The 23,864-nt window shown below is 39.0% G+C and overlaps 1 protein-coding gene across 1 annotated transcript in view; it reads left to right on the top strand.

Annotated features, from left to right (window-relative positions):
* Positions 1-23,272, top strand: part of LOC136881763 (uncharacterized) — a 145,508-nt gene extending 122,236 nt beyond the window's left edge. Inside the window, exons 4-5 of the mRNA XM_067154203.2 lie at positions 22,313-22,516; positions 22,606-23,272. Coding sequence (XP_067010304.2) covers positions 22,313-22,516; positions 22,606-22,765 — 364 coding nt within the window. The 3' untranslated portion in view covers positions 22,766-23,272. The remainder of the gene's footprint in view (positions 1-22,312; positions 22,517-22,605) is intronic.
* Positions 23,273-23,864: the final 592 nt, after the last annotated feature.

The following is a 23,864-nucleotide window of genomic DNA, read 5'->3' as shown; positions in this document are numbered from 1 at the left end:
GTTGTCTTTGTTTTGTAGATCTAGAGAAAGCCTATGACAGAGTACCGAGGGAAAAGATGTTCGCCATACTGGGAGACTATGGAATTAAATGTAGTTTGTTAAAATCAATCAAAGACATTTATGTTGACAATTGTGCTTCAGTGAGAATTGATGGTAGAATGAGTTCTTGGTTCAGGGTACTTACAGGTGTTGGACAAGGCTGTAATCTTTCACCTTTGCTGTTCGTAGTTTACATGGATCATCTGCTGAAAGGTATAAAATGGCAGAGAGGGATTCAGTTAAGTGGAAATGTAGTAAGCAGTCTAGCCTATGCTCACGACTTGATCTTAATGGCAGATTGTGCCGAAAGCCTGCAGTCAAATATCTTGGAACTTGAAAATACTGTATTTACTCATGTATTAGACCCCCCCCCCCCCCTTATGGCTTTTCGAGGCAAAGAAAATTTAAAAAATCTCGCCTATAAGTACTCCCAACGTAATTCGTCAGAGAATGACGACGATTCCGCTTCGAAGCGGGTACAAGTCTTATTGAAGCTCTGATGACATCGCACAGATTTGTGAATAGTTTCGTCTGTACGACCTACGCAATGAAAACGCGTTGAATCCATGCAGTACATCTGTGTTTCGCAGTTAAGAAATGTCCGCCTCTGTAGTGTAGGTCTACTGCAGCTCTGATGACGTCGCACAAATAGATGAATAGGCCTAGCTTCGTGTCCAACCTGCGCATTGCAAGCATGCATCAGTCATGCTATATGTCTGTGTTTTGTAGTTAATAATGGCCGTCAGCGTAATGGTTAGCACAATTAGTTGCTGTTTTCGGGAGTCTGACTTTGATTTCCAGTACTGTACTGCCAGAGATTTACGAATGGCAGGAAGGTTGATATGCAGTAAAAGCGGTACATGTAACTCCCCTCCACTGGAGGTGTGTCTAAAAAGCAGCTGTACCACCTCGGGATGAGGAAGCGAGTTTACTTTAGTTGAGAAATATTCGCGGTTGTTGCTATTTATACAGCAGGCGAGATCATTAACAAAGGGGTCGTTTAATATCTCATAACTCAGGCCAATATAGGTATATATTTGAAGAGAAATAAGTTTAAAATGTGATAAAAGCTATCCATTTAAAACGATTGTGTACTCGCCAACGTACCTTACAAATAATAATAAAAATAATAATAATTTTATGTCCCCACATACTTTAAACGATTTTTGGAGATGCCAAACAAAACATACTAGGGTATGCGTTAATAAAAAAGAAACGACGAACGTACAAAATTAAACATTATGATAATAAAGCGCATTATCGCCACACCTGTAGATATAGATGTTGATTCACATAGGGAATCAGAAATATTTGTTCCGAATGAGTAAATTTATAATACCAATATAAATGGTCCATTATTGGACATTATAAATATTCCAGCTAACTCATTCCTGGTTGCCAGCGTTTCGCCCCCGTGTGCTAGGCTGGGCTTATCAGTTGGTACCTAGCACACCTACCAAGACGCTAGCTAGTGCATACCGTGGAGGCCACTGCGTGGGCTAATTGTAGCCACTGGCAGTGCCAATGCACTACGAGAGACTTTGTCCCACTACCAAAAATTGATGCCTGTTCCGAATGAGTAAATTTATAATACCAATATAAATGGTCCGTTATTGGACATTATAAATTTTCCAGCTAACTCATTCCTGGTTGCCAGCATTTTTTCTTTAAGCTTGTTACATGAATCCTAACTTCTTTATTATTGTGTGTTGTGATAGCATTACGTGAGATGTGAGCACTGACCTCAGTTATTCTACCTTTTCATACTTAGGGGAACTTACTGGATGTGGCGTTAAACTGCACCCACAGACTGAGATTGTCGTAGGACAGGTATCCTAATTATGATAAAATCTTCAATACTCGTATTTTGCAGGTTTACATCGAGCCGAAAGTATTACGTTATTATATTTATGTTTTGTGTCCATGGACGTATAACGTGCATATGCTTATCCTGGTTAACATAGCAACGGACGTACGGACACACAGACTTCCAATATGGCGTCAAGGAACAGCACCATTAGATCTCTGATGTGAAACATGTATAAATTCTATATAGATGGTTTTGAGAGCTATCGTTTTGTATTCTCAGAGAGGCAGTGAATGTTTTTTTCTTCTTCTGACAGGATAAGTTTCGTAGTGATAATAAAGTTGTTTTAGAAATACGTAAAAGTGTTCTTGTGTAATATTTTTATTGCGTAAAATAGAAAATCGCATATAGAGAATGATAAATTGGCGACCGTGACAGGATTTCGGAAACTTAACGATGAAAATTGATCAAATGACAGTAGTGATTTTACGAACGGCACTGATATCGCGAGGGTTACCGACGGCTGGGAGCAAGTCGGAACTACAAGAGAGACTACGCCAGGATCTGACAGAAAATGAAGAAGACCCAGGTAGTTTTGATTTTGAAGTCGTCTCGGAGAAGGAAGCCAACGACTGGATGCTTATGCAACTAACTACTTTGATTGGGACACAATCTGAAAAACTCGAAGGGAAAATCGAGGCCCAGGCTCAGGAGATAAAAGGCCGAATCGATTCCTTGGTAAGAGATCTGAAAGAGGATATTACAAAAATTAATGATAAAATCAACAACGTAGAATTAGATGTAGACAAAGTAGTAAATGATATGCATACCTTGGAAAACAAAGTCGAAGAAAAGATTGGGGAAATCGAGCGGGAATCCAACCAGTTTAAAACCGAAGTAGGCCAGAAACTTACGAAGTTTGAATCTGAGGTTAAGAGAAAAATTTCAACCCTGGAAGAAAACATTTCCGTAGACAGTGGTCAACCTAGCAGAGGTAAGGACCTTTCCCTTGGGATACCGGTCGATCCCAGAGTAATCAGAGATAGCCTACCAGAATTTCATGGGAGATTGGAAGAGATGATATAGATGTTGATTCTCATAGGGAATCTGAAATATTTGTCCTGAATAAGCAAATTTATAATACCAATATAAATGGTCCGTTATTGGACATTATAAATTTTCCAGCTAGCTCATTCTTGGTTGCCAGCGTTTCGCCCTCGTGTGCTAGGGTGGGCTCATCAGTTGGTACCTAGCACACCTACCAATACGCTGGCTAGTGCATATCGTGGAGGTACCGTGGAAGAGTGTCCTAAAGTATTCCTAAAGACATCAGAATCTCTACTAGGTAGGACAAATATACCTACGGAGATATACTTACAAATTGTCAGTCAACAACTAAAAGCATCAGCAGGGACTTGGTGGCAGAATATAAAAGGGCTCAGCCTCGACTGGGAGGAATTTAAGAAGGAATTCGTCCAGAGATTTGACTCAGAGTCTGTCCAAGCGTCGGTCCAAAAGAAGTTCCTTACTGAAACGCAACCCAGTGGGATGAGAGCAGGAGCTTTCATAATTCAAAAACTCCAACTATTTAAACTAGTCCATGAAAAAAGAAAATATTGATACGAGCGTTCCTTATGTAATCGAGCTGCTACATGATAAGGTACGATCACTTGTTAAAGTGGCACAACCAAAAACTTTTGAAGAGCTCCGTCACATCGTAGCAAAACTGGACGAGGAAACCAGTTACCATTCCTCGAGAACGAAAATCTCAACAGCGGAGGTACCTAAGAAATGTTACCGTTGCTGGCAGATCGGGCATTTTAAGGGACAATGTCCGGAAAACTAGCTTGGGACTGTTCGAGCTGGGGGAAGGAGGGTTCCGGAATGAAGCAGTCCCAGATACATGACACCTGGCTGGAAGGTAAATATATTGGTCAAATTTGTAGTGATGAGCCTAGTTCACCCCACCCGGCTGTTAATTTGACGATTGATGATAAGCCGGTAATCGCTATCCTTGACACTCAAGCTTCACACTCGTTTGTGAGCATGAATGTGGCTAAATTTTTAGAACCTATCCGTCCTGATAAGGTGGAAACAGTCAGAGGGGCAGTTCGCCACACACATTATCAGATTGATGGTTGTACTTTCCTTTGAGCTAAATGCTCCCCTGAAGTCATAGACATACCAGTGAAGGTTATCAAGGATTTGATATCTGACATAATCTTAGGACATGACTTCTTAACTAAATATGGGGTAGTGATAGATTACACAGCTAATGAAATATTCCTTGGTAATAGGAAAAGATGTAGACTGGCATGGGTTGAAAATAAAGCTCTCGAGTCACAAACAGTAGAACCCAAGGTATGTGCGGATCTGAAAACAGGACCGTTGAGGGTGGAGGAGAAGGAAGATCTTGAGAAGTTACTGAATAAGTTCCCGGAGGTCATCACTGATAAAATCGGGTTTACTACAACGGTAAAACATAAAATAACATGCAAGGATAATACACCAGTCAAAGAAAGGTACCCACTGAACCCAGATAAGCGAAAATTTGTAATAAGAAAGGTCAAGTAAATGGAGAACCAAGGTTTGATTGAACCTTCGGTGTCAGGATGGGCTTCTCCGATAGTATTACCTAAGAAAAAAAATGGGGATTACCGACTGTGTGTAGATCTGCATCAAGTTAATAACAAGACTATATCAGATGCTTACCCCATGCTGGATCTACGCCACCTGATAAAGCAAGTGAGTGGGGCAAAAGTCTTCAGTACCCTCGATTTGAACTCTGGCTACTGGCAAGTCGAAGAAGAATCTCGACCGATGACTGCTTTTTCTACCCCAAGAGGACTTTATCAATTCAGAGTCATGCCATTTGGTCTTAAGAATGCTCCAGCCACCTTTATGCGTCTGACGGACGAAGTCTTATCAGGATACACAGGGGAATTCTGTCAGGTCTATTTGGATGACATCCTCGTATATAGCAAGACATTTTCGGACCATTTGGAACACCTAGCTAGAATATTAGAAAGACTGAGGATCCACGGACTTACTTGCCAAATCAAGAAGTGTCAATTCGCATCAAACTCGGTTGAGTACTTAGGTCATGTAGTGACAGACAGGGGATTAGAGAGACAAATTGAGAAGAATAGGGCCATTCAGGAACAAGAAAGACCTCGAACGAAGCGCCAGGTACGTCAATTTTTAGGCCTCTGTGGGTGGTACAGTAGTTTTGTGCCGCACTTTGAGACGAAAGCTGCTCCGTTAACCGACCTCCTCAACAAGAACATACTATTTAAATGGACTCAAAGGGAAGAAACAGCCTTCCAGGAGATAAAAAGAGCTATTTGTGATGCTCCAAGTCTAGCCTATCTGGATACAAACCGAAAAGTCTGCTTACAGACGGATGCGAGTGACGTTGGTCTTGGGGCTGTACTGTTCCACGAGAAAGGAGGAGGAAGCAAGGATATAATTGAGTATGCCAGTAGGAAACTTTCTGCTTCCGAGAGAAACTATTGTACAGCCGAGAAGGAAGCATTAGCAGTGGTGTGGGTTGTCGGGAAGTTTAGAGGTTACCTAGAGGGAAGGGAGTTCAGGCTGTTTACGGCTAACACTTCAGTGGTTGAACCAAGTATCTGGATCGAAGTCCAAACTCATGCGATGGGCCTTGATCCTTGCCGACTTTGACTTCGAGATTTGTCATGTTCCTGGGGTGACCAATCAAGCGGCGGATAGCCTATCAAGAAATCCTGAGGACGGGCAGGTGTCAGCGACGAATTTATTAGAGAGAGAGATCCTTCTGCCAACTAAGAGGCCTCAAACCGATCATGTGCTTCTTGCTATCCATCGAAGGAATAATGAGATCGATTTGGAATTAATAAGGAAATGGCAAACTGAGGACATGTCCTGTAACCGAATGAAATCCTGGATCAGCAAATGCAGCACTAATCGTCAATCTGTCCCAGTCCAGTTTAAGATGTGCTATAAGAACTTCCGACTCAAAGACGGCCTACTCAAATACATTTCACATCTGCCTGGATCTTCCCCGGTCATCGTCATCCCACAGTCGCAAACCACGAGGATTTTGAATAAATATCATGATCCAGAAGCAGGGCATCCTGGTCAAGAGGAAACATATTCTTCGATTCGGCGATGTTTCTTCTGGATACACATGCGTCAAGAAATTAAGAGCTACATCCAAGCATGTGATATCTGTGCTCGCACTAAGGCGAACAATCAGAAGGCGAGTACCAGCATGAGAGGACGCCGACCCCATCAACCTTGGGAGGTACTCGCTATTGACCTTATGGGATCCTACCCTAGGACATCTCGGGGAAAAACAGGAATAATCATGGTGACTGACCTATTCACCAGATGGGTGGAAGCATTCGCCATCCCCGAAGCTACATCGGGACGTATCATACACCTCTTAAGGACAGAAGTCTTCAGTCGTTATGGATATCCTCGGTGTATACTCACAGACAATGGTAGTCAATTCACTTCGAGACAGTGGTTGCAAACTTTGTCAGAATGGGGAATCGAACACTGGACGACACCGATCTACCACCCACAAGCGAATCCAACCGAACGGAGAAATCAGGAGCTGAGGAAGATGTTCTGAATTCACTTGGTTGACAAAGAACATACCAAGTGGGACCAACACCTACATGAGTCCCTTTTGGCCATCAGACAGCGGATTAATCGTCACAGGTTTCTCGTCCGCAGATTTTTTTCTTGGATGTCCAATTAAGAGAACCGGCGACTGGGACTTCATCCATAGGTGAGAGGAGGAACCGGAGGGTCTTGATACAGGGTATGTGCATAACCAGCAGCGAATGCAACAGGCGCATAGCCAAGCCGAAGAGCGTTCCAGGAGAGTAGCCGAGAACAACGATACACCGGAAGAAACGGAGCTCAGACCGGGAACACTACTTCTTCGTCAAAACCATCCCCTCAGCAACAAGCCTCAAAAGTTCCACGCTGGGATGGCCCCAAAATGGCTCGGACCTTTTGAGGCGGAGAAAAAGTTGGGAAATGGTGTGTATCTTCTGAAAACTATGCCGCTGACGAAGGTGCATACGTCAGAATTAAAGGTATTACCTCGACCCCTAACAGAAAGCGGAGGGACCGGCGAGTGGGATCTCTCTAAAGGACCCCAGGAGGACACGGACTCCAGAGAGGATGAACATGTGTCGGTACCGACCTTGGAGGATGAGAGAACTGAAGATGTGGAGATCGGGATCTCTAGGTATAATTTAAGACCTAGAAACAGAAAGACCGAGCTCGATAGCTGCAGTCACTTAAGTGCGGCCAGTATCCAGTATTCGGGAGATAGTAGGTTCGAACCCCACTGTTGGCAGCCCTGAAAATGGTTTTCCGTGGTTTCCCATTTTCACACCAGGCAAATGCTGGGTCTGTACCTTAATTAAGGCCACGGCCACTTCCTTCCCACTCCTAGCCCTTCCCTGTCCCATCGTCGCCATAAGACCTATCTGTGTCGGTGCGACGTAAAGCAACTAGCAAAAAAAAAAAAAAGAAAAAAAAAAGAAAAAAGAAACAGAAAGGTCTAGGATAGGTATTGAAGGTTTTAGAGGGGAACATGACATAAGCAGACCTTGCAGCAAATGCGTATAAATCAACGTCAAAAGCAACGCATTCTAGAGGAAACTGAAGAGTTCCGGCATACACTGTCTGATATAACAAAGTCCTGTGCCATTTGTAAGCTCAATTACAAGCAGCCTAATCAACACACACGACTTCTGAGGATCATGAGAATACGGTGAAATTCTTGAATCCATATTGCCGGGTGTGTAAACAAAGATTCAATACACTAATGTCTTATGAACATCATCTGTGTTCCTTGATCACATCAAGTTCAAGGCTCTCTTGGCCGATAAATCCAAGAGTGACGATGAAGAGAGCGGTGGAAAAGATGATGAAAAGGAGCGCAACCTTGTCAACTTTATGATTCTGATTCAGTTGGTTCTGTGGTAGTAAGAAAGGAAAAAGCGGAGGAGATGGAAAAGCTGATAAGAAGGCCGGGGGAGAAGAAGAGAAGGAAATCGCACCCAAATCTTAAGACAAACTGAACCATAGGTGCTGAATATGCCCGGAAGGTGGGGGTGTATTACTATGATTTGTGTCGTATTTACTTGTCATGGTATGAAGAACATGAGAAAGTTCTAACCATCCATTATCACTCAAGGGCACGCTTACGGTGATATGTACGTTATCGTGAAGATAGATTTCTTAGAAAAGAGTCTGAGAGACTTCATCAGAAAAAGACGGCTGAAATGGCAGTGAGGTTTCTCAAGGAGAAGATATTATCTCGACCCCTACAGGAGAGCGGAGGGACCGGAGAGTGGGCACTCTCTAGGGGGTCCCGGAGGAGTGCGGACTTCGGAGAGGATCAACATGCACTGATACCTGTTCTGGAGGATGGAATAGCTGAAGACATAGATAACAAGACGACTAGTTGTAATTTGGGACCTGGAGAAGAGAAGGTCCGGAATCAGTATTGAAGGTTTTGGGGGGGGGGGGGATAATTGTCGTAGGACAGGTATCCTAATTATGATAAAACCTTCAATACTTGTATTTTGAAGGTTTACATTGAGCCGAAAGTATCAAGTTATTATATTTATGTTTCGTGTCCATGGACGTATAACGTGCATATGCTTATCCTGGTTAACATAGCAACGGACGTACGGACACACAGACTTCCAATATGGCGTCAAGGAACAGCACCATTAGATCTCTGATGTGAAACATGTATAAATTCTATGTAGATGGTTTTGAGAGCGATTGTTTTGTATTCTCAGAGAGACACTGAATGTTTTTTTCTTCTTCTGACAGGATAAGTTTCGTAGTGATAAAAAAGTTGTTTTAGAAATACGTAAAAGTGTTCTCGTGTGATATTTTTATTGCGTAAAATAGAAAATCACATATAGAGAACGATAAGATACATACGGGAATTTCAGCTCATATTACTCAGGATAGACATTTCTATTGTTAGGATGATTTTATCACTTGTGGACTGTGTTTATAATTAGGCCTACTGTTAGTTACATATGTCCAATACGTAACTAATAGAATTTTGTAAAGGTGACTGTTTTAACTAGATGTAAAAAGTTGGCCTATTTTCAGTACTCTTGAATTATGTCTTAATAGGATTTTGTATTAGAATTTGTTAACCAACTACAATATATTGATTTTATATTATTATTATTATTATTATTATTATTATTATTATTATTATTATTATTATTATTATTATTATCAGCTTTTAATATATGAAGACCTGGGGGGGAATAACGATGAAGGTCGCATTTCCATTGTTCTGAGATATTTGAAATATACAGTTTGAAACGCTTTATTACCTAACTAATACACATATGAAGACCATACCGGCTGTGAAACAATGCACCCATGTTCTAAGAATGTACTTACAATGTTTCATGTTTTTAAATTAAACAACTATGGAGAATAATCAACACTTATCCATTATTGCATGTACATAGGCAGGAATATAGATGTGTCCAATTCTTAGTCCAGAACAGGGTTTAATCATCACACTTAAATTATATCTTCTAAACTTCTGGAGTGTAAACACAATAACACTTCAATATACAACAAGATCAATCAATCATTCAATTCTGATCTGCATTTAGGGCAGTCGCCCAGGTGGCAGATTCCCTATCTGTTGTTTTCCTAGCCTTTTCCTAAATGATTTCAAAGAAATTGGAAATTTATTGAACATCTCCCTTGGTAAGTTATTCCAATCCCTAACTCCCCTTCCTATAAATTAATATTTGCCCCAGTTTGTCCTCTTGAATTCCAACTTTATCTTCATATTGTGATCTTTCCTACTTTCATAAACGCCACTCAAACTTATTCGTCTACTAAAGTCATTCCACGCCACCTCTCCGCTGGCAGCTCGGAACATACCACTTACGAGTAACTATTCTCATTTTGGTTCCGTATTGAAGTTGACGTATGTCTCAAGTATTATTACAATATTATAAGTCCACCTGTTCAATACAATACAATATGATCCACTATTTCATATGGTCAAATATTTTTTATACATAATACATAAAAGTCAAAGGTACATGTTTCACCCTCCTTACGGGCATCATCAGCCTATATCAATCTTAAAATAATACATATACTTATAAATTATAGGTTAAAATGTTGAAAAATGGTTTCGTAAAACATTATACAATAACATCTAAAACAACGATAATGCACCAAAGTATGTTAAAAGAGAGTGAAATTAACAGTTTTGAAGATTAAAACGTGATTAAACATGAAGCTTTGAGAGTCTAAAACTAAAATGGATCCATATTTTTATAATATCATTAAGACTGTGAAGGCCTTGAGTATAAATACAATCATCAAAGGGGGATGTTTCTTCAATTCCCAAGTTGAATCCAAGGTGGTAAAATCACTTTCAGTTATTTAAAACGGAAGTGTGAATGTAAAAAACAAGTTTAAAATAAGTTTAAAATAAGTTTTAAATAACTGAAAGTGATTTTACCACCTTGGATTCAACTTGGGAATTGAAGAAACATCCCCCTTTGATGATTGTATTTATACTCAAGGCCTTCACAGTCTTAATGATATTATAAAAATATGGATCCATTTTAGTTTTAGACTCTCAAAGCTTCATGTTTAATCACGTTTTAATCTTCAAAACTGTTAATTTCACTCTCTTTTAACATACTTTGGTGCATTATCATTGTTTTAGATGTTATTGTATAATGTTTTACGAAACCATTTTTCAACATTTTAACCTATAATTTATAAGTATATGTATTATTTTAAGATTGATATAGGCTGATGATGCCCGTAAGGAGGGTGAAACATGTACCTTTGACTTTTATGTATTATGTATAAAAAATATTTGACCATATGAAATAGTGGATCATATTGTATTGTATTGAACAGGTGGACTTATAATATTGTAATAATACTTGAGACATACATACCACTTAGTCGAGCTGCTCTTCTTCTTTCTCTTAATTCTTCCCAACCCGAACTTTGTAACATTTTTGTAACGCTACTCTTTTGTCGGAAATCACCCAGAACAAATCGAGCTGCTTTTCTTTGGATTTTTTCCTATTCTTGAATCAGGTAATCCTGGTGAGGGTCCCATACACTGGAACCATACTCTAGTTGGGGTCTTACCAGAGACTTATATGCCCTCTCCTTTACATCCTTACTACAACCCCTAAACACCCTCATAACAATGTGCAGAGATCTGTACCCTTTATTTACAATCCCATTTATGTGATTACCCCAATGAAAGTCTTTCCTTATATTAACACCTAGATACTTACAACAGGAACTTTCACCCCATCAATGCAGTAATTAAAACTGAGAGGACTTTTTCTATTTGTGAAACTCACAACCTAACTTTTAACCCCGTTTATCAACATACTATTGCCTGCTGTCCATCTCGCACCATTGAGGTCACGTTTTGCAGTTGCTCAGAATCTTGTAAATTACTTATTACTCTATACAGAATAACATCATCCGCAAAAAGCCTTACCTCCGATTCCACTCCTTTACTTATATCATTTATATATATAAGAAAACCTAAAGGTCCGAGGAGGAATTCCTTGAGGAATTCCCCTCTTAATTATTACAGGGTCAGATAAAGCTTCACCTACTCTAATTCTCTGAGATCTATTTTCTAGAAATATAGCAACCCATTCAGTCACTCTCTTGTCTAGTCCAATTGCACTCATTTTTGCCAGTAGTCTCCCAAGATCCACCCTATCAAATGCTTTAGACAGGTCAATCGCGATACAGTACATTTGACTTCCGGAATCCAAGATATCTGCTATATCTTGCTGGAATCCTACAAGTTGAGCTTCAGTGGAATAACCTTTCCTAAAACCGAACTGCCTTCTATCGAACCAGTTATTAATTTCACAAACATGTCTAATATAATCAGAAAGAATGCCTTCCTAAAGCTTACATACAACGCATGTCAAACTGTATGTCTTATCACCCTTTCCTTTATACACAGGGGCTACAATAGCAACTCTCCATTCATCTGGTATAGCTCCTCTGACCAAACAATAATCAAGTAAGTACCTCAGATATGGTCCTATATCCCAACCCATTGTCTTTAGTATATCCCCAGAAATCTTATCAATTCCAGCCGCTTTGCTAGTTTTCAACTTCTGTATCTTATTGTAAATGTCATTATCATATGTAAATTTTAATACTTCATTGGCCTTAGTCTCCTCCTCTATCTTGACATTTTTCTTGTAACCAACAATCTTTACACACTGCTGACTGAATACTTCTGCCTTTTGAAGATCCTCACTTACACACTCCCCTTGTTCATTAATGATTCCTGGAATGTCCTCCTTGGAACCTGTTTCTGCCTTAATATACCTATACATACCCTTCCATTTTTCACTAAAATTTGTAGGACTGCCAATTATGCTTGTCATGTTATCCTTAGCTGCCTTCTTTGCTAGATTCAATTTTCTAGTAAGTTCCTTCAATTTTCCTTACTGCCACAGCCATGTCTAACTCTCTTTCTTTCCAGTCTGCACCTCCTTCTTAGTCTCTTTATTTCTCTATTATAATAAGGTGGGTCTTTACCATTCCTTACCTCCCTTAAAGGTACAAACCTGTTTTTGCATTCCTCAACAATTTCTTTAAACCCATCCCAGAGTCTGTTTACATTTTTATTTACCGTTTTCCACCGATCATAGTTACTTTTTAGAAACTGCCTCATACGTGCTTTGTCAGCCATATGGTACTGCCTAATAGTCCTACTTTTAAGACCTTCCTTTCTATCACATTTATTTTTAACTACGACAAAAACAGCTTCATGATCACTAAAACCATCTATTACTTCAGTTTCCCTATAGAGTTCATCTGGTTTTATAGGCACCACATCCAGGATATTTTTCCCTCTGGTTGGTTCCATCACTTTCTGAATCAGCTGTCCTTCCCATATTAACTTATTTGCCATTTGGTGGCCATGCTTCCTGTCATTCGCATTTCCTTCTCAATTGTCATCTGGCAAATTTAGATCTCCCGCTACAATCACATTTCTTTCCATGTCGTTTCCCACATAGCCGACTATCCTATCAAATAATTCCGAATCGCGTCAGTGCTACCTTTTCCCGGTCTGTACCCTCCAAATATATCAAGTTGCCTATTATCTTTAGAAATGAGCCTTATACCTAGAATTTCATGTGTCTCATCTTTAACTTTTTCATAGCTTACAAATTCTTCTTTCACCAGAATGAATATTCCCCCTCCCACCATTCCTATCCTATCTCTACGATACACACTCCAGTGCCGTGAGAAAAATTCTGCATCCATTATATCATTTCTCAGCCATGATTCAACTCCTATTACAATATCTGGTAAATATATATCTATTAAATTACTTAATTCTATTCCTTTCTTTACAATACTTCTACAGTTCAACGCTAACAATTTTATGTCATCCTTAATTGATTTCCAGTTCCCTGTTCCCTTATCACTGCTCCCTAGGCCACCCTGTTTCCCTGAATGTACCTTCCTATTACCCTTCCAAACAAATTTCCTAACTTATACGTACCACTGCGGTTTAAGTGAAGGCCATCTGAGCGCAGATCCCTATCTCCTACCCACCCATTAGGATCTAGAAATTTCACTCCCAGTTTCCCACATACCCACTCCATAGTCTCATTTAAATCCCCAATCACCCTCCAGTCAGTATCCCTCCTACACAGTATTCCACTAATAACAATCTCCGCTTTCTTAAACTTCACCCATGCTGCATTTACCAGATCCCACACATCTCCAACTATGTTGGTACTTATATCAGCTTGCCTTACGTTGTTGGTTCCAACGTGAAACACTACTACCTTCTCCTTCCCCTCCTCCCTCTCTTCTACTTTCCTCAACATCTGCCCCAACCTAATTCCTGGATAACATTCTACCCTGGTTCCCTTTCCTCCACACACTTTTCCCACGTGTCTAACGATGGAATCCCCCGTGGCCAGAGCCTCAACCTTACCCACCTCATTTGATCCCCTCCCCTCCTGGTCAGCCCTATTTTTCCTGATAGCTGCAGAATCTACTTCCTCCTCCATTTTCTCCTTCTCATGACCTTGTTCCACCTGTCTTTTTCCATCCTCTACTCTACATATCCCTTTCCTACCTTTTCTCTTCCTCCTACTTCCACACATCTCAGCAACAGTTCCCTGTCGCTTATCTTCCCTCTGTTGTTCTACCTGGAGTGACTCGTACCGATTTTGCACAGACACCTGTTCTGAATTCTGATCCTGAATAAAGTCCTTAGCCTGCAGTCTCCTTCCCCTTAGAACATTGACCACCTGTCTTCTACAACTCCCCCCTTTCCTTCCCCTCTCTCTTGTACCCCTACTGTAACCTGTACAACATTTTTTGAGGGAGTCCTATCTTCCTTCCTGTCTTCTGTGAAAATCTTAATTATCTCCCTCAAACTCTCCAACTCCTCCCTCATACCCCTCAATGCTTCGCCACACCCACAGTTCGTACACTCACGCTCCTTAGCCATTCTTACGGAAAAAATAAAAATAAAAATAAAATAACTTATTTGCAAAAAATAAAAGAACGGAGAGATATATTGTCTGGGATAGTACTCAAAGATCACACAACAATACGGTAATTAATATACGACTACACTACAATACTACTTAGTCGTGCTCTGTTTTTTATCCTACAACCCCTAACCGGTTAAAAACTGATGTTAATTACTGAATATCGAAAGTAATACACAAGAACTACACAATTCCAAACTGCAATTAAGCCTATCCTAATTACAACAGACCGAGCTCGATAGCTGCAGTCGCTTAATTGCGGCCAGTATCCAGTATTCTGGAGATAGTAGGTTCGAACCCCACTGTCGGCAGCCCTGAAAATGGTTTTCCGTGGTTTCCCATTTTCACACCAGGCAAATGCTGGGGCTGTACCTTAATTAAGGCCACGGCCGCTTCCTTCCCACTCCCAGCCCTTCCCTATCCCATCGTCGCCATAAGACCTATCTGTGTCGGTGCGACGTAAAGCAACTAGCAAAAAAAAAAAAAATAATAATTACAACAGAATTTTAGTAAGTTTTTCTACTACACCAGTACTACACAAATGTTTTACAATAATAAAATAAGCTCACTAAATTCTAAATTACTCGTATACTACTGTACAGTACACTACAGTAATTTTTAAACTACTTTCAGACATATCCTAATTACGATACCGGTACCGTATGTCACTACTAAGCACAAACAGAAATGAAATTTGCAAGAACTACTGTACTCAAAGATTACCAACAAATCTAAATGCTTAGACAATTTATATTAGTACTACGCTCTAATAGATACACACAAAAGATAACACACGAATATTAGCAGGCAAGATACGGCACTATCTAAATGTAGGCTACTGTATCTCTACTACAGTGTATCTACACTACAGTTTTCAGCTGAAGTGTAGTTATATGTACTTTTACCGCTGGTGGATTAGTATTATTTTCCCTACTACGCGGGGCGGAGAATAAAAGTGTCCTTAAATGCTGAAAAGTGTCCTGGAACATTATTTTAAAAACTCTTATTAATGTGCGTTTTTATTCAATATGTGGCAAATTCTCATAAAACTGCTTTGATCGTTCTGTTGTAAGAAGCTTGGTCAGTTCCTGCAAATGAAAAATTAATGAAAATTAGTTAAATAACAATACTTACGGGTGTTAATAAAAATACTATCAAGGTTTAATTACCTTCAGATCTTGCCATTTTGATAGTGATATAGGCAGGATCTCGGTGTAAGATGGCCCTGGCAGGGTGAATTCCCCCTCTTGCAGCCCAGACAAAGTCGTCCTTCTCGCCTTTGTAACGACGACGGAAAGATCACAATATGAAGATAAAGTTGGAATTCAAGAGGACAAATTGGGGCAAATATTCGTTTATAGGAAGGGGAGTTAGGGATTGGAATAACTTACCAAGAGAGGTGTTCAATAAATTTCCAATTCCTTTGCAATCATTCAGGAAAAGGCTAGGAAAACAACAGCAGGGAATCTGCCACCTTGGCGACTGCCCTAATTGCAGATCAGTAGTGATTGATTGATTGATTGATTGATTGATTGATTGATTGATTGATTGATTGATTGATTGATTGATTGATTGATTGATTGTTATAACTTCCAGATTTTAGTGAGATAATTCATGGCTGTTCAGTTTCCACCTTTATTTCCTTTAAAGGTCTTGAGGACACAAGTAACTTCTTTTTGTAATGCCCAGTAGAAGAAAAGAATGATGTCCATGTTTTAAACATTGATTGATGACATTCAACAACTTGGAATGGGCTTGGTTTAAGTCTGCTGTGGCGTATGACCTCATACCAATCTTTAAGTATCTGCTTTACTGCAGTGTGTGATATCAGCTCCATATTTTTGTCGCACTCAAGATATGAGTGCCCTATTTCTGGAAATGTCATCGTAATTTTTTCCAGCCTCTGGCAAACTGTTACTACATAATGAATGTACCGTAATACAGTAAAGTTTTTGTTTTGGCCAGCACATGAATCGCAGAATATATGAAGCCGTTTCACATCAGGGGAGAGAATGTTAAATATAAAGTGGTGAAGCATTGATATTACATCATCCGCTCCTGTCTTTGCTATAGTCTCATCGTAACCATAGAATACAGACTCTCCAGTAGCTAAAATATGGGTATTAAACAAATGAACTGTCAGCTGACGTTTATTTGGAACTGGCAGATTCTTCTGAAAATCCATATCAATGGCCTCTTCTTCCTTCCTTTTGGCACAAAATTTCTTGCAGAGCCGTTTTCTTTCATAAAAAGCTGCAGCCTTTCTCAAACGAAGCTCTTTCTTGGTTTCAAGTTCTTTCAGTTTTGTAGTCAATTGCTGTATTAGGCTTTGATCAATCGATTTCTGTTGCAAAGATGCCAGTTCATTTTTTAAATGCATCTCTTGGGCTTTCATACCGTCACATTCACTACATGTATCCGATCTTGGATATTGAAATGAATTATTGTACTCCGAATTGAATATTCGCATATAAGTGTCATAAGACACTGGATTATTTGGATACCTCTCCATGTACATCTGGTGTAATTTCTTTGCATTGAGTTCTTCTGGGGGATAAACTTTTGATGTCCGGTTCAAAGAATAGTGCGATTGACGACCTTGCAGGGACTGAATATGTTCATGAATTGCATTCCTGGTTTCATCACTTAGAGCATGTGGTCTATTTGTGTGCTTTCCTCTTCCGTCTGATATCACCTTACCACATTCTTTTATTTGCTCTTGAATGGTTTGTGATGTTCTTGGGGTTATTCCATGCAAAGCCAAAAATGCTCTATAGCAAACGGGCACTTCCGCCACAAGGCCATTTTCTTTAGTTCTGTGTAAGAATACGAGTGATCATGAAGAAGGGCTTCGCTTTGACCTTTCCTAGGGTGTCTCCTTTGTACAAGATTTATTTTGATCAAACCACTTAAATACAACCTTTGTGCATCTCGATCAGGAAGTCTATTGAAATATTTAATGATATCATTCCTCATTTCCTTCATTCAGTCTATAAAAACACTTCAATCTGTTGCACTTACAGTCCTGTCCTATTTCATGTATCTGTGTTCTTAGTTTCTTTTTGCTGCATCAACCACTCACCCATACTTTCTCTTCGCACTTCGGCTCAATTCTGGACTTTTATCTAGATCCATTTTCACAGAAACACTGCACTTGGTTTTAGATTTACACCTCACTTTTACTAAACTGCAGCATTAATAATGGAAATGTTCATTAATGTAAACCCAACAAAGCAACACTAAGAATAAATAAACAGAAATACCAACTCCCGAGAAGTATAATTCTTCCTTAAGAACAGAGTAGAATGGACTGTCATCATTTTTCCTTCAAATACCAGGACTCTCATCGGTCTTCCATCTCCCACAAAATATTTAACTGTGAATATCACTGGACCCTTAGCATTATTCACACAAATGAATATACACAAAGAAACTGCATGATTTGCTGCACAAAATGGTGTCAACACCCAAAAATTGGAAAAATTGTACCTTCATCATTCCACAGACTGATTTGATGCAGCCCCCCATGCCACCTTATCCTGTGCTAACCTTTTCATTTCTGCAGAAGGCTTAACAGATTTGCTGATGATATTACATTACTGGCAACAAACTCCAGACATTAGTTACTGATCTTGCCATGGAATGTGAGTCAGACAGCTTGAATATGAACCTTTCCAAAACAAAAGTCATGTCCAACAAATGGGTCACAGCAGGAAATGTGAACATCAGCAACACGCCATTAGAGAAGGTCAATGGATATATCTGGGCCTGTTGATGAATATGAAAGGTGATATAAGACCAGAAATTTTTCGAGGCATTAACCCGCGAGTGGTCGCTAGCCGAAGTGTAATGTGAGTGGTCGCGCGTGAGACTTTCTCTCACGTTAAAATAAATATGTCATTTTTCACAGTTTTGTGGGGCATAAGGCTGAAATTTACTACTGAAATGAAACGCAAGTTCTACCTTATATATTTTGGATTAAAATGAAATGATTAGCTGTGAGAGAGAGAGAGAGAGAGAGAGAGAGAGATAGTTGGCATATGGCTTTTAGCGCCGGGAGTGTCCGAGGAAAAGTTCGGCTCGCCAGATGCAGGTCTTTTGATTTGACTCCCGTAGGCAACCTGCGCATCATGATGAAATGATGATGCTACATACACCCAGACCCCGTGTCAGCAAAATTAACCAATTAAGATTAAAATTCCATACCCTGCCGGGAATCGAACCCGGGACTTCTGTGACCAAAGACCAGCACTCTAACCATTTAGTCATGGAGCCGGACATGATTAGCTTTTTATTAAAGACACAAATTAGTACTTAAAATAACATATGCAATGTGCATAAAAATAACTTCCGTCCTAAGTTGTAAAAAATAAAATCTCACACATCATCAATCAATCACTATTGATCTGCATTTAGGGCAGTCGCCCAGGTGGCAGATTCCCTATCTTTTGTTTTGCTTGCCTTTTCTTAAATGATCGCAAAGAAATTGGAAAATTATTGAACATTTCTCTTGGTAAGTTATTCTAATTCCTAACTCCCCTTGCTATAAACGAATATTCATTGTTGCCAACTTAGCGGATTTTCCGCTAAATTTGGCGGAATTAGTAGACTGTCGGCGGAGAAATATACCATTTAGCAGACAGCGGATTTCTTGGCGGAATTCTAGATTTATTATAGCGGAATTTAGCGTTTTATTCATTTTACTTTTTTTTAAAATGTACTCCAGTCTGTCTCTGAGCTATTCTGTATTTCTTTTCAGGAGCTAGCAGTCACATGAGGAAAACATGTTATTTTGATCTGATGTTATATGAGATCGTGGTATCATAAATTTGTAATGACCGAGCTCGATAGCTGCAGTCGCTTAATTGCGGCCAGTATCCAGTATTCGGGAGATAGTAGGTTCGAACCCCACTGTCGGCAGCCCTGAAAATGGTTTTCCGTGGTTTCCCATTTTCACACCAGGCAAATGCTGGGGCTGTACCTTAATTAAGGCCACGGCCGTTTCCTTCCCACTCCTAGCCCTTTCCTGTCCCATTGTCGCCATAAGACCTATCTGTGTCGGCGCGACGTAAAGCAAATATCAAAGAAAAAAGAAAATTTGTAATGTGTGGGGAAAGGGTACTTCTCTTAGTTGACGAATGACAACAGATGATGAAACTGTGAGAGAGTACCATTTATATTTATGCTATGAAGGAAGACCGTTTAATAAACTGGCCTGTTCTGTGTGTGGCACTTGAGGTAGGGGATTCACCTAGCTTGCACCCGGCAGTAAAACGCATACAAATTTTAGCTCGCCATCTCGCAGGCAGGGGGTTAATCCCAGTGGAACTCACAGGTCAGGTGAGTACAGACATTTATTATTATTATTATTATTATTATTATTATTATTATTATTATTATTATTATTATTATTATTACGTGCGTATGGACCCAATGGATCACACAAAGCTCTAACGATTCTGTTTTCTGAGTTGCCAAACAGCTCTCATCCTTTCTCCGTGGATCCTTTTTCGTTCTTCTGTCCACTCTGCTCCAGTCTTCTTTTTCACTTCGTTTTCTGGTTGCACTTTCCATCCATTGATTTTTTCCTATAGAGGTTTCTGTCGGCGGTGTCATTTGAGTTCATCTGGGCTTTATCCAGATCCTTCTTCACTGCCAGTACGCATGGAATATTTTTTAGATGTTCTATGTAGGTGAGAATCTGGTGTGTCTGTCTACTTGCCGGCAGTCTTTTGCGGATGTCTGCTGCAATGTTGGAAAGTTCTTCTGTCACTTTGCATGACCTCAGTCTATATCCATCTTCTGTTTTTCGGGGGCCGAGAATTTTCCTCAGATTATTATTATTATTGTCCATTATTTGAGGTTGGATTTCTTGGCGGAATTTTAGCGGATTTTTAGTAGTATTTAGCGGATCTTGAAAATATAAGTTGGCAACACTGCGAATATTCGCCCCAATTTGTCCTGCCTTATATCTAGTAATATTTACGTACAAAGCAAGGTTTCTGAACACAATAACATTTTCGTGCTCATAATACAAATACTAACGTGTATAACAGGAGTAAGTTACCCGCTCCACTTCAAAACAACACCGTCATTAGTCGCGTGATGAGAGGAGCTCACATGCAGCGTGCACGGACGCATAGGAACCTTACATGTAATGCATAGGAACCTTTGTTCTGACTAGGGAAGGAGGTGCTTACCCTTCAAATGTGAATCGCTCTACTCACGACAGTTATAAATTCAGCTAGAAGTGGGAACAGTCACCTCCCTTTCATCACTGTGAAGTAATATCACAATAAAAAATAATGTGAGAGAAAATCTCATATAGCGACCACTTGCTGGTTAAGCTAGGATGGCAGGCGTATGGAAGAAACTCAACTGTCTTCAGATTAAATATGCCAGTAAATGTGAAGAAAATAGTTTATGATCAGTGCATTCTACCTGTGCTGACTTATGGCTGCTGGACACTGAACAAATTTACAAAAGGGAACATTAGGATAGCGCAGAGAGACACGGAAAGGTCAATGCTGGGTTTTACAAGGAAAGATAAGAAGAGAGCAGAGGACATCAGATCAGTCACTAAAGTTAATGACATTCTTGAGAGAATAGCCACCTTAAAATGGCAATGGGCTGGACATATTGCTTGAAGGGAAGATGGCAGATGGACGAAGGTAGTTAAAAAAAAAAAAAAAATTTATTTGTTCATGGCGTCAACCTATGAAGATCTTTTACCACTACTTTCACCATCTGAGAGGAACCTGCGTGTAAGTGAAATTGCAGAAGTGTTCTCACAACGCAATAATATTAAAGGCAAGAGTGTTAGCACAACCTCGGATAATGACAAACAAATAATATAAGATCAGAATACATACCCATTATCCAAAGAAAGGCCATCGCTGATTGCAGAAGCTAGGTCAGGCAAATCAAATAAAATTAATTAATTAAATGGCTGAAATAATAATTCGTCAATTAAATTGAAGAATAACTTTAATAAGGCAAATCATTTAAAAATTTCCGACCTCAAAATAAACATATTAAAATTAACTATTACACAATGAATGCTGAAAACCTTTCTGATCAATTAATAAGGTAGCTCAGTTGAAAATTAAATTATTACATCAACTATTACTGAATGAAGGCAGAAGACCTTTTAGAACAATTAATAAACATAGATCAGTTGAAAATTAAAATGTTAAATCAACCACTACAGAATGAACGTGAAAACCTTTCTGAAGAATTAAATAAGGTAGATCAGTTGAAAATTAAAATGTTAAGTCAACTATTACAGAATGAACGGTGAAAACCTTTCTAATAGACTATCTCGGTTACCGAAGGGTGCATGAAAACAGACATAACCCACAAATACACTCTATTTTAGTAATCGAAAGAAATTATTTAAAGAACATGCAAATAAATTCACAAGTAGGATAAAATAATCAAATATCGTTTCTGTTCTCTTTCTTCCTGAGATAGTCATTTCCATGTTTTAGGATATCTTATTTGTAAGTTGGAAGTAACAGACATGAACACAGTGAAAATGTTTGCTGGTACAAAGAGGTGTTAACAATGGCAGGATGGTACTTGGAATTGGGAGATTAAGGCTATTAGGAATGAGCTAGATGGGTAAAAACTGGCTTAGGTGGTAGGATCATGTGAGGTGAATGGAGGAAAATAATGGACTTGGCCATAGAGGGTAAGAGAAGTACAAGGAAGCAAAGGTGGTAATGGTTAGTCTTAACTTGTAATGACTTAAAGATAAGAGGAGTGGAACTAAATGAGGTGCTTAGTTAATTCAGAGACGTACAGACTGAATGCTGAAAGGCATAAGTCTATAATGATTTATGTTTGTATGTTTTGTATCTTGTTTTAGGAAAGTTCTGGAACTGCTTGACAAAATTATAGAGCCAAATCTTAGAAGAGTTGTAACAAGCGAGAAAATTAAAGATCTAATAAAAAATATAAATTATACGGTGTTTGAGCTCCAGGAAAGAATTGCTAATTTTAATGACCTGTTAATATCTCAAGCACAGGAGTTAAAATCAAAGGAAGATGCAGTCAGAGGGGAATATGCAAGGTAATTGGGCTGGTATAATTTTTGTTGAATTTTATTAATATATACAGCTTTAGAAAAAGAAATTAAAATTGTCTTAAATTTTATTTCAGGTTGAAGAGGAAGATAGAGTTGAAGTTAGCTAAGATCAATTTATTGAAGACATTGAGCTGTAACTTATTAGGTCTTGGTAATATTGATTTCCTTAAAAATGAGAAGTATGGTGATAAAATCGGAGATGTGCGGAAACCATTAACTTTCCATACTCTTTGAGTTTGGATATAATATTCCTGCAACCAAATGTTTAACTGCTGTGTTTTTCATCTCGTATGTGTCATTTTTTAAATTAGCCTTCTATACTTACTAGAAAACATTGACAGTATACTCAGAATTCAAAGAGTGAAAACTAAAAACACATCTGAATCATACTAGGGCATATCATGGTGTTCAGAATTGTTCATTATAACCTTTGTAGTAATTATTAAAGTGCCATATGTTGAAATTTGATTGATGTAAATACTACAGTATTTTAACATCCCCATCATGTACTGATGTACAGTATTTATACACTGAAGAGTTAAGAATCAGGTAAGTACAAAATGTGGACAATCATCAATGCTTGTGTAAGTGATTGGAATGAAAGAACTGACATAAAAGCACCAAGACAGCTGGATTAAGAGTTGCACTGATCATCCCTGCACTATCAGATTTTTTATTATGGACACTCAAGTTTAGGCATTAATTACAAATGAGCCAACATGCCTGTTTCAAAATGAGTTTAATTCTTCATTAGACAGTATAAGACAAGTTTTTTTTTAAGTTCATCAATTATTTTTTATTTTTGATATTGCCTGGGTTTTTGGCTTCTTCTCTTGGAACTGCTCACTTTATAATATATACGTGGAAAACTACTTGTCTGATTATAATGAAATTTTTATGTTATAGCCACATAACCATACCTAGGCAACTGGAGTGGGATATTGATGATGATGATGATGATGATGATGATGATGATGATAATGATACAGCCACATGTATTCGTAGTGTAATATTCTGTTGACGAAGGTTCTACTGAAGCCGTTGTATTCTGCAATATTGTAAATAGTGTTTTTTTTTTTTTTTTTTTTTTTTTTTGTACGAGATAAAGGAATAGTCAATGCTCTGTGTACCATACTATTGTAAGCTGCTTTTTTATGTATGTCTGGGTCCAGAGAAGTTTGTTGGATGGTATTGATGGTGTGGGTGGGTTTTCTGTATATATTGAAGGTTAAGGTATTGTTGTAGTTGCACATAATGTTAAAATCCAGGTAATTAAGGGCATTATAGTTTTCTGACAATATGGTGAATTATATATGTGGATCAATGGAGTTGA

Source organism: Anabrus simplex, chromosome 1, assembly GCF_040414725.1.
Source record: "Anabrus simplex isolate iqAnaSimp1 chromosome 1, ASM4041472v1, whole genome shotgun sequence".
In the NCBI taxonomy this organism is placed as follows: domain Eukaryota; kingdom Metazoa; phylum Arthropoda; class Insecta; order Orthoptera; family Tettigoniidae; genus Anabrus; species Anabrus simplex.
This window is presented reverse-complemented; position numbering and strand designations above follow the sequence as displayed.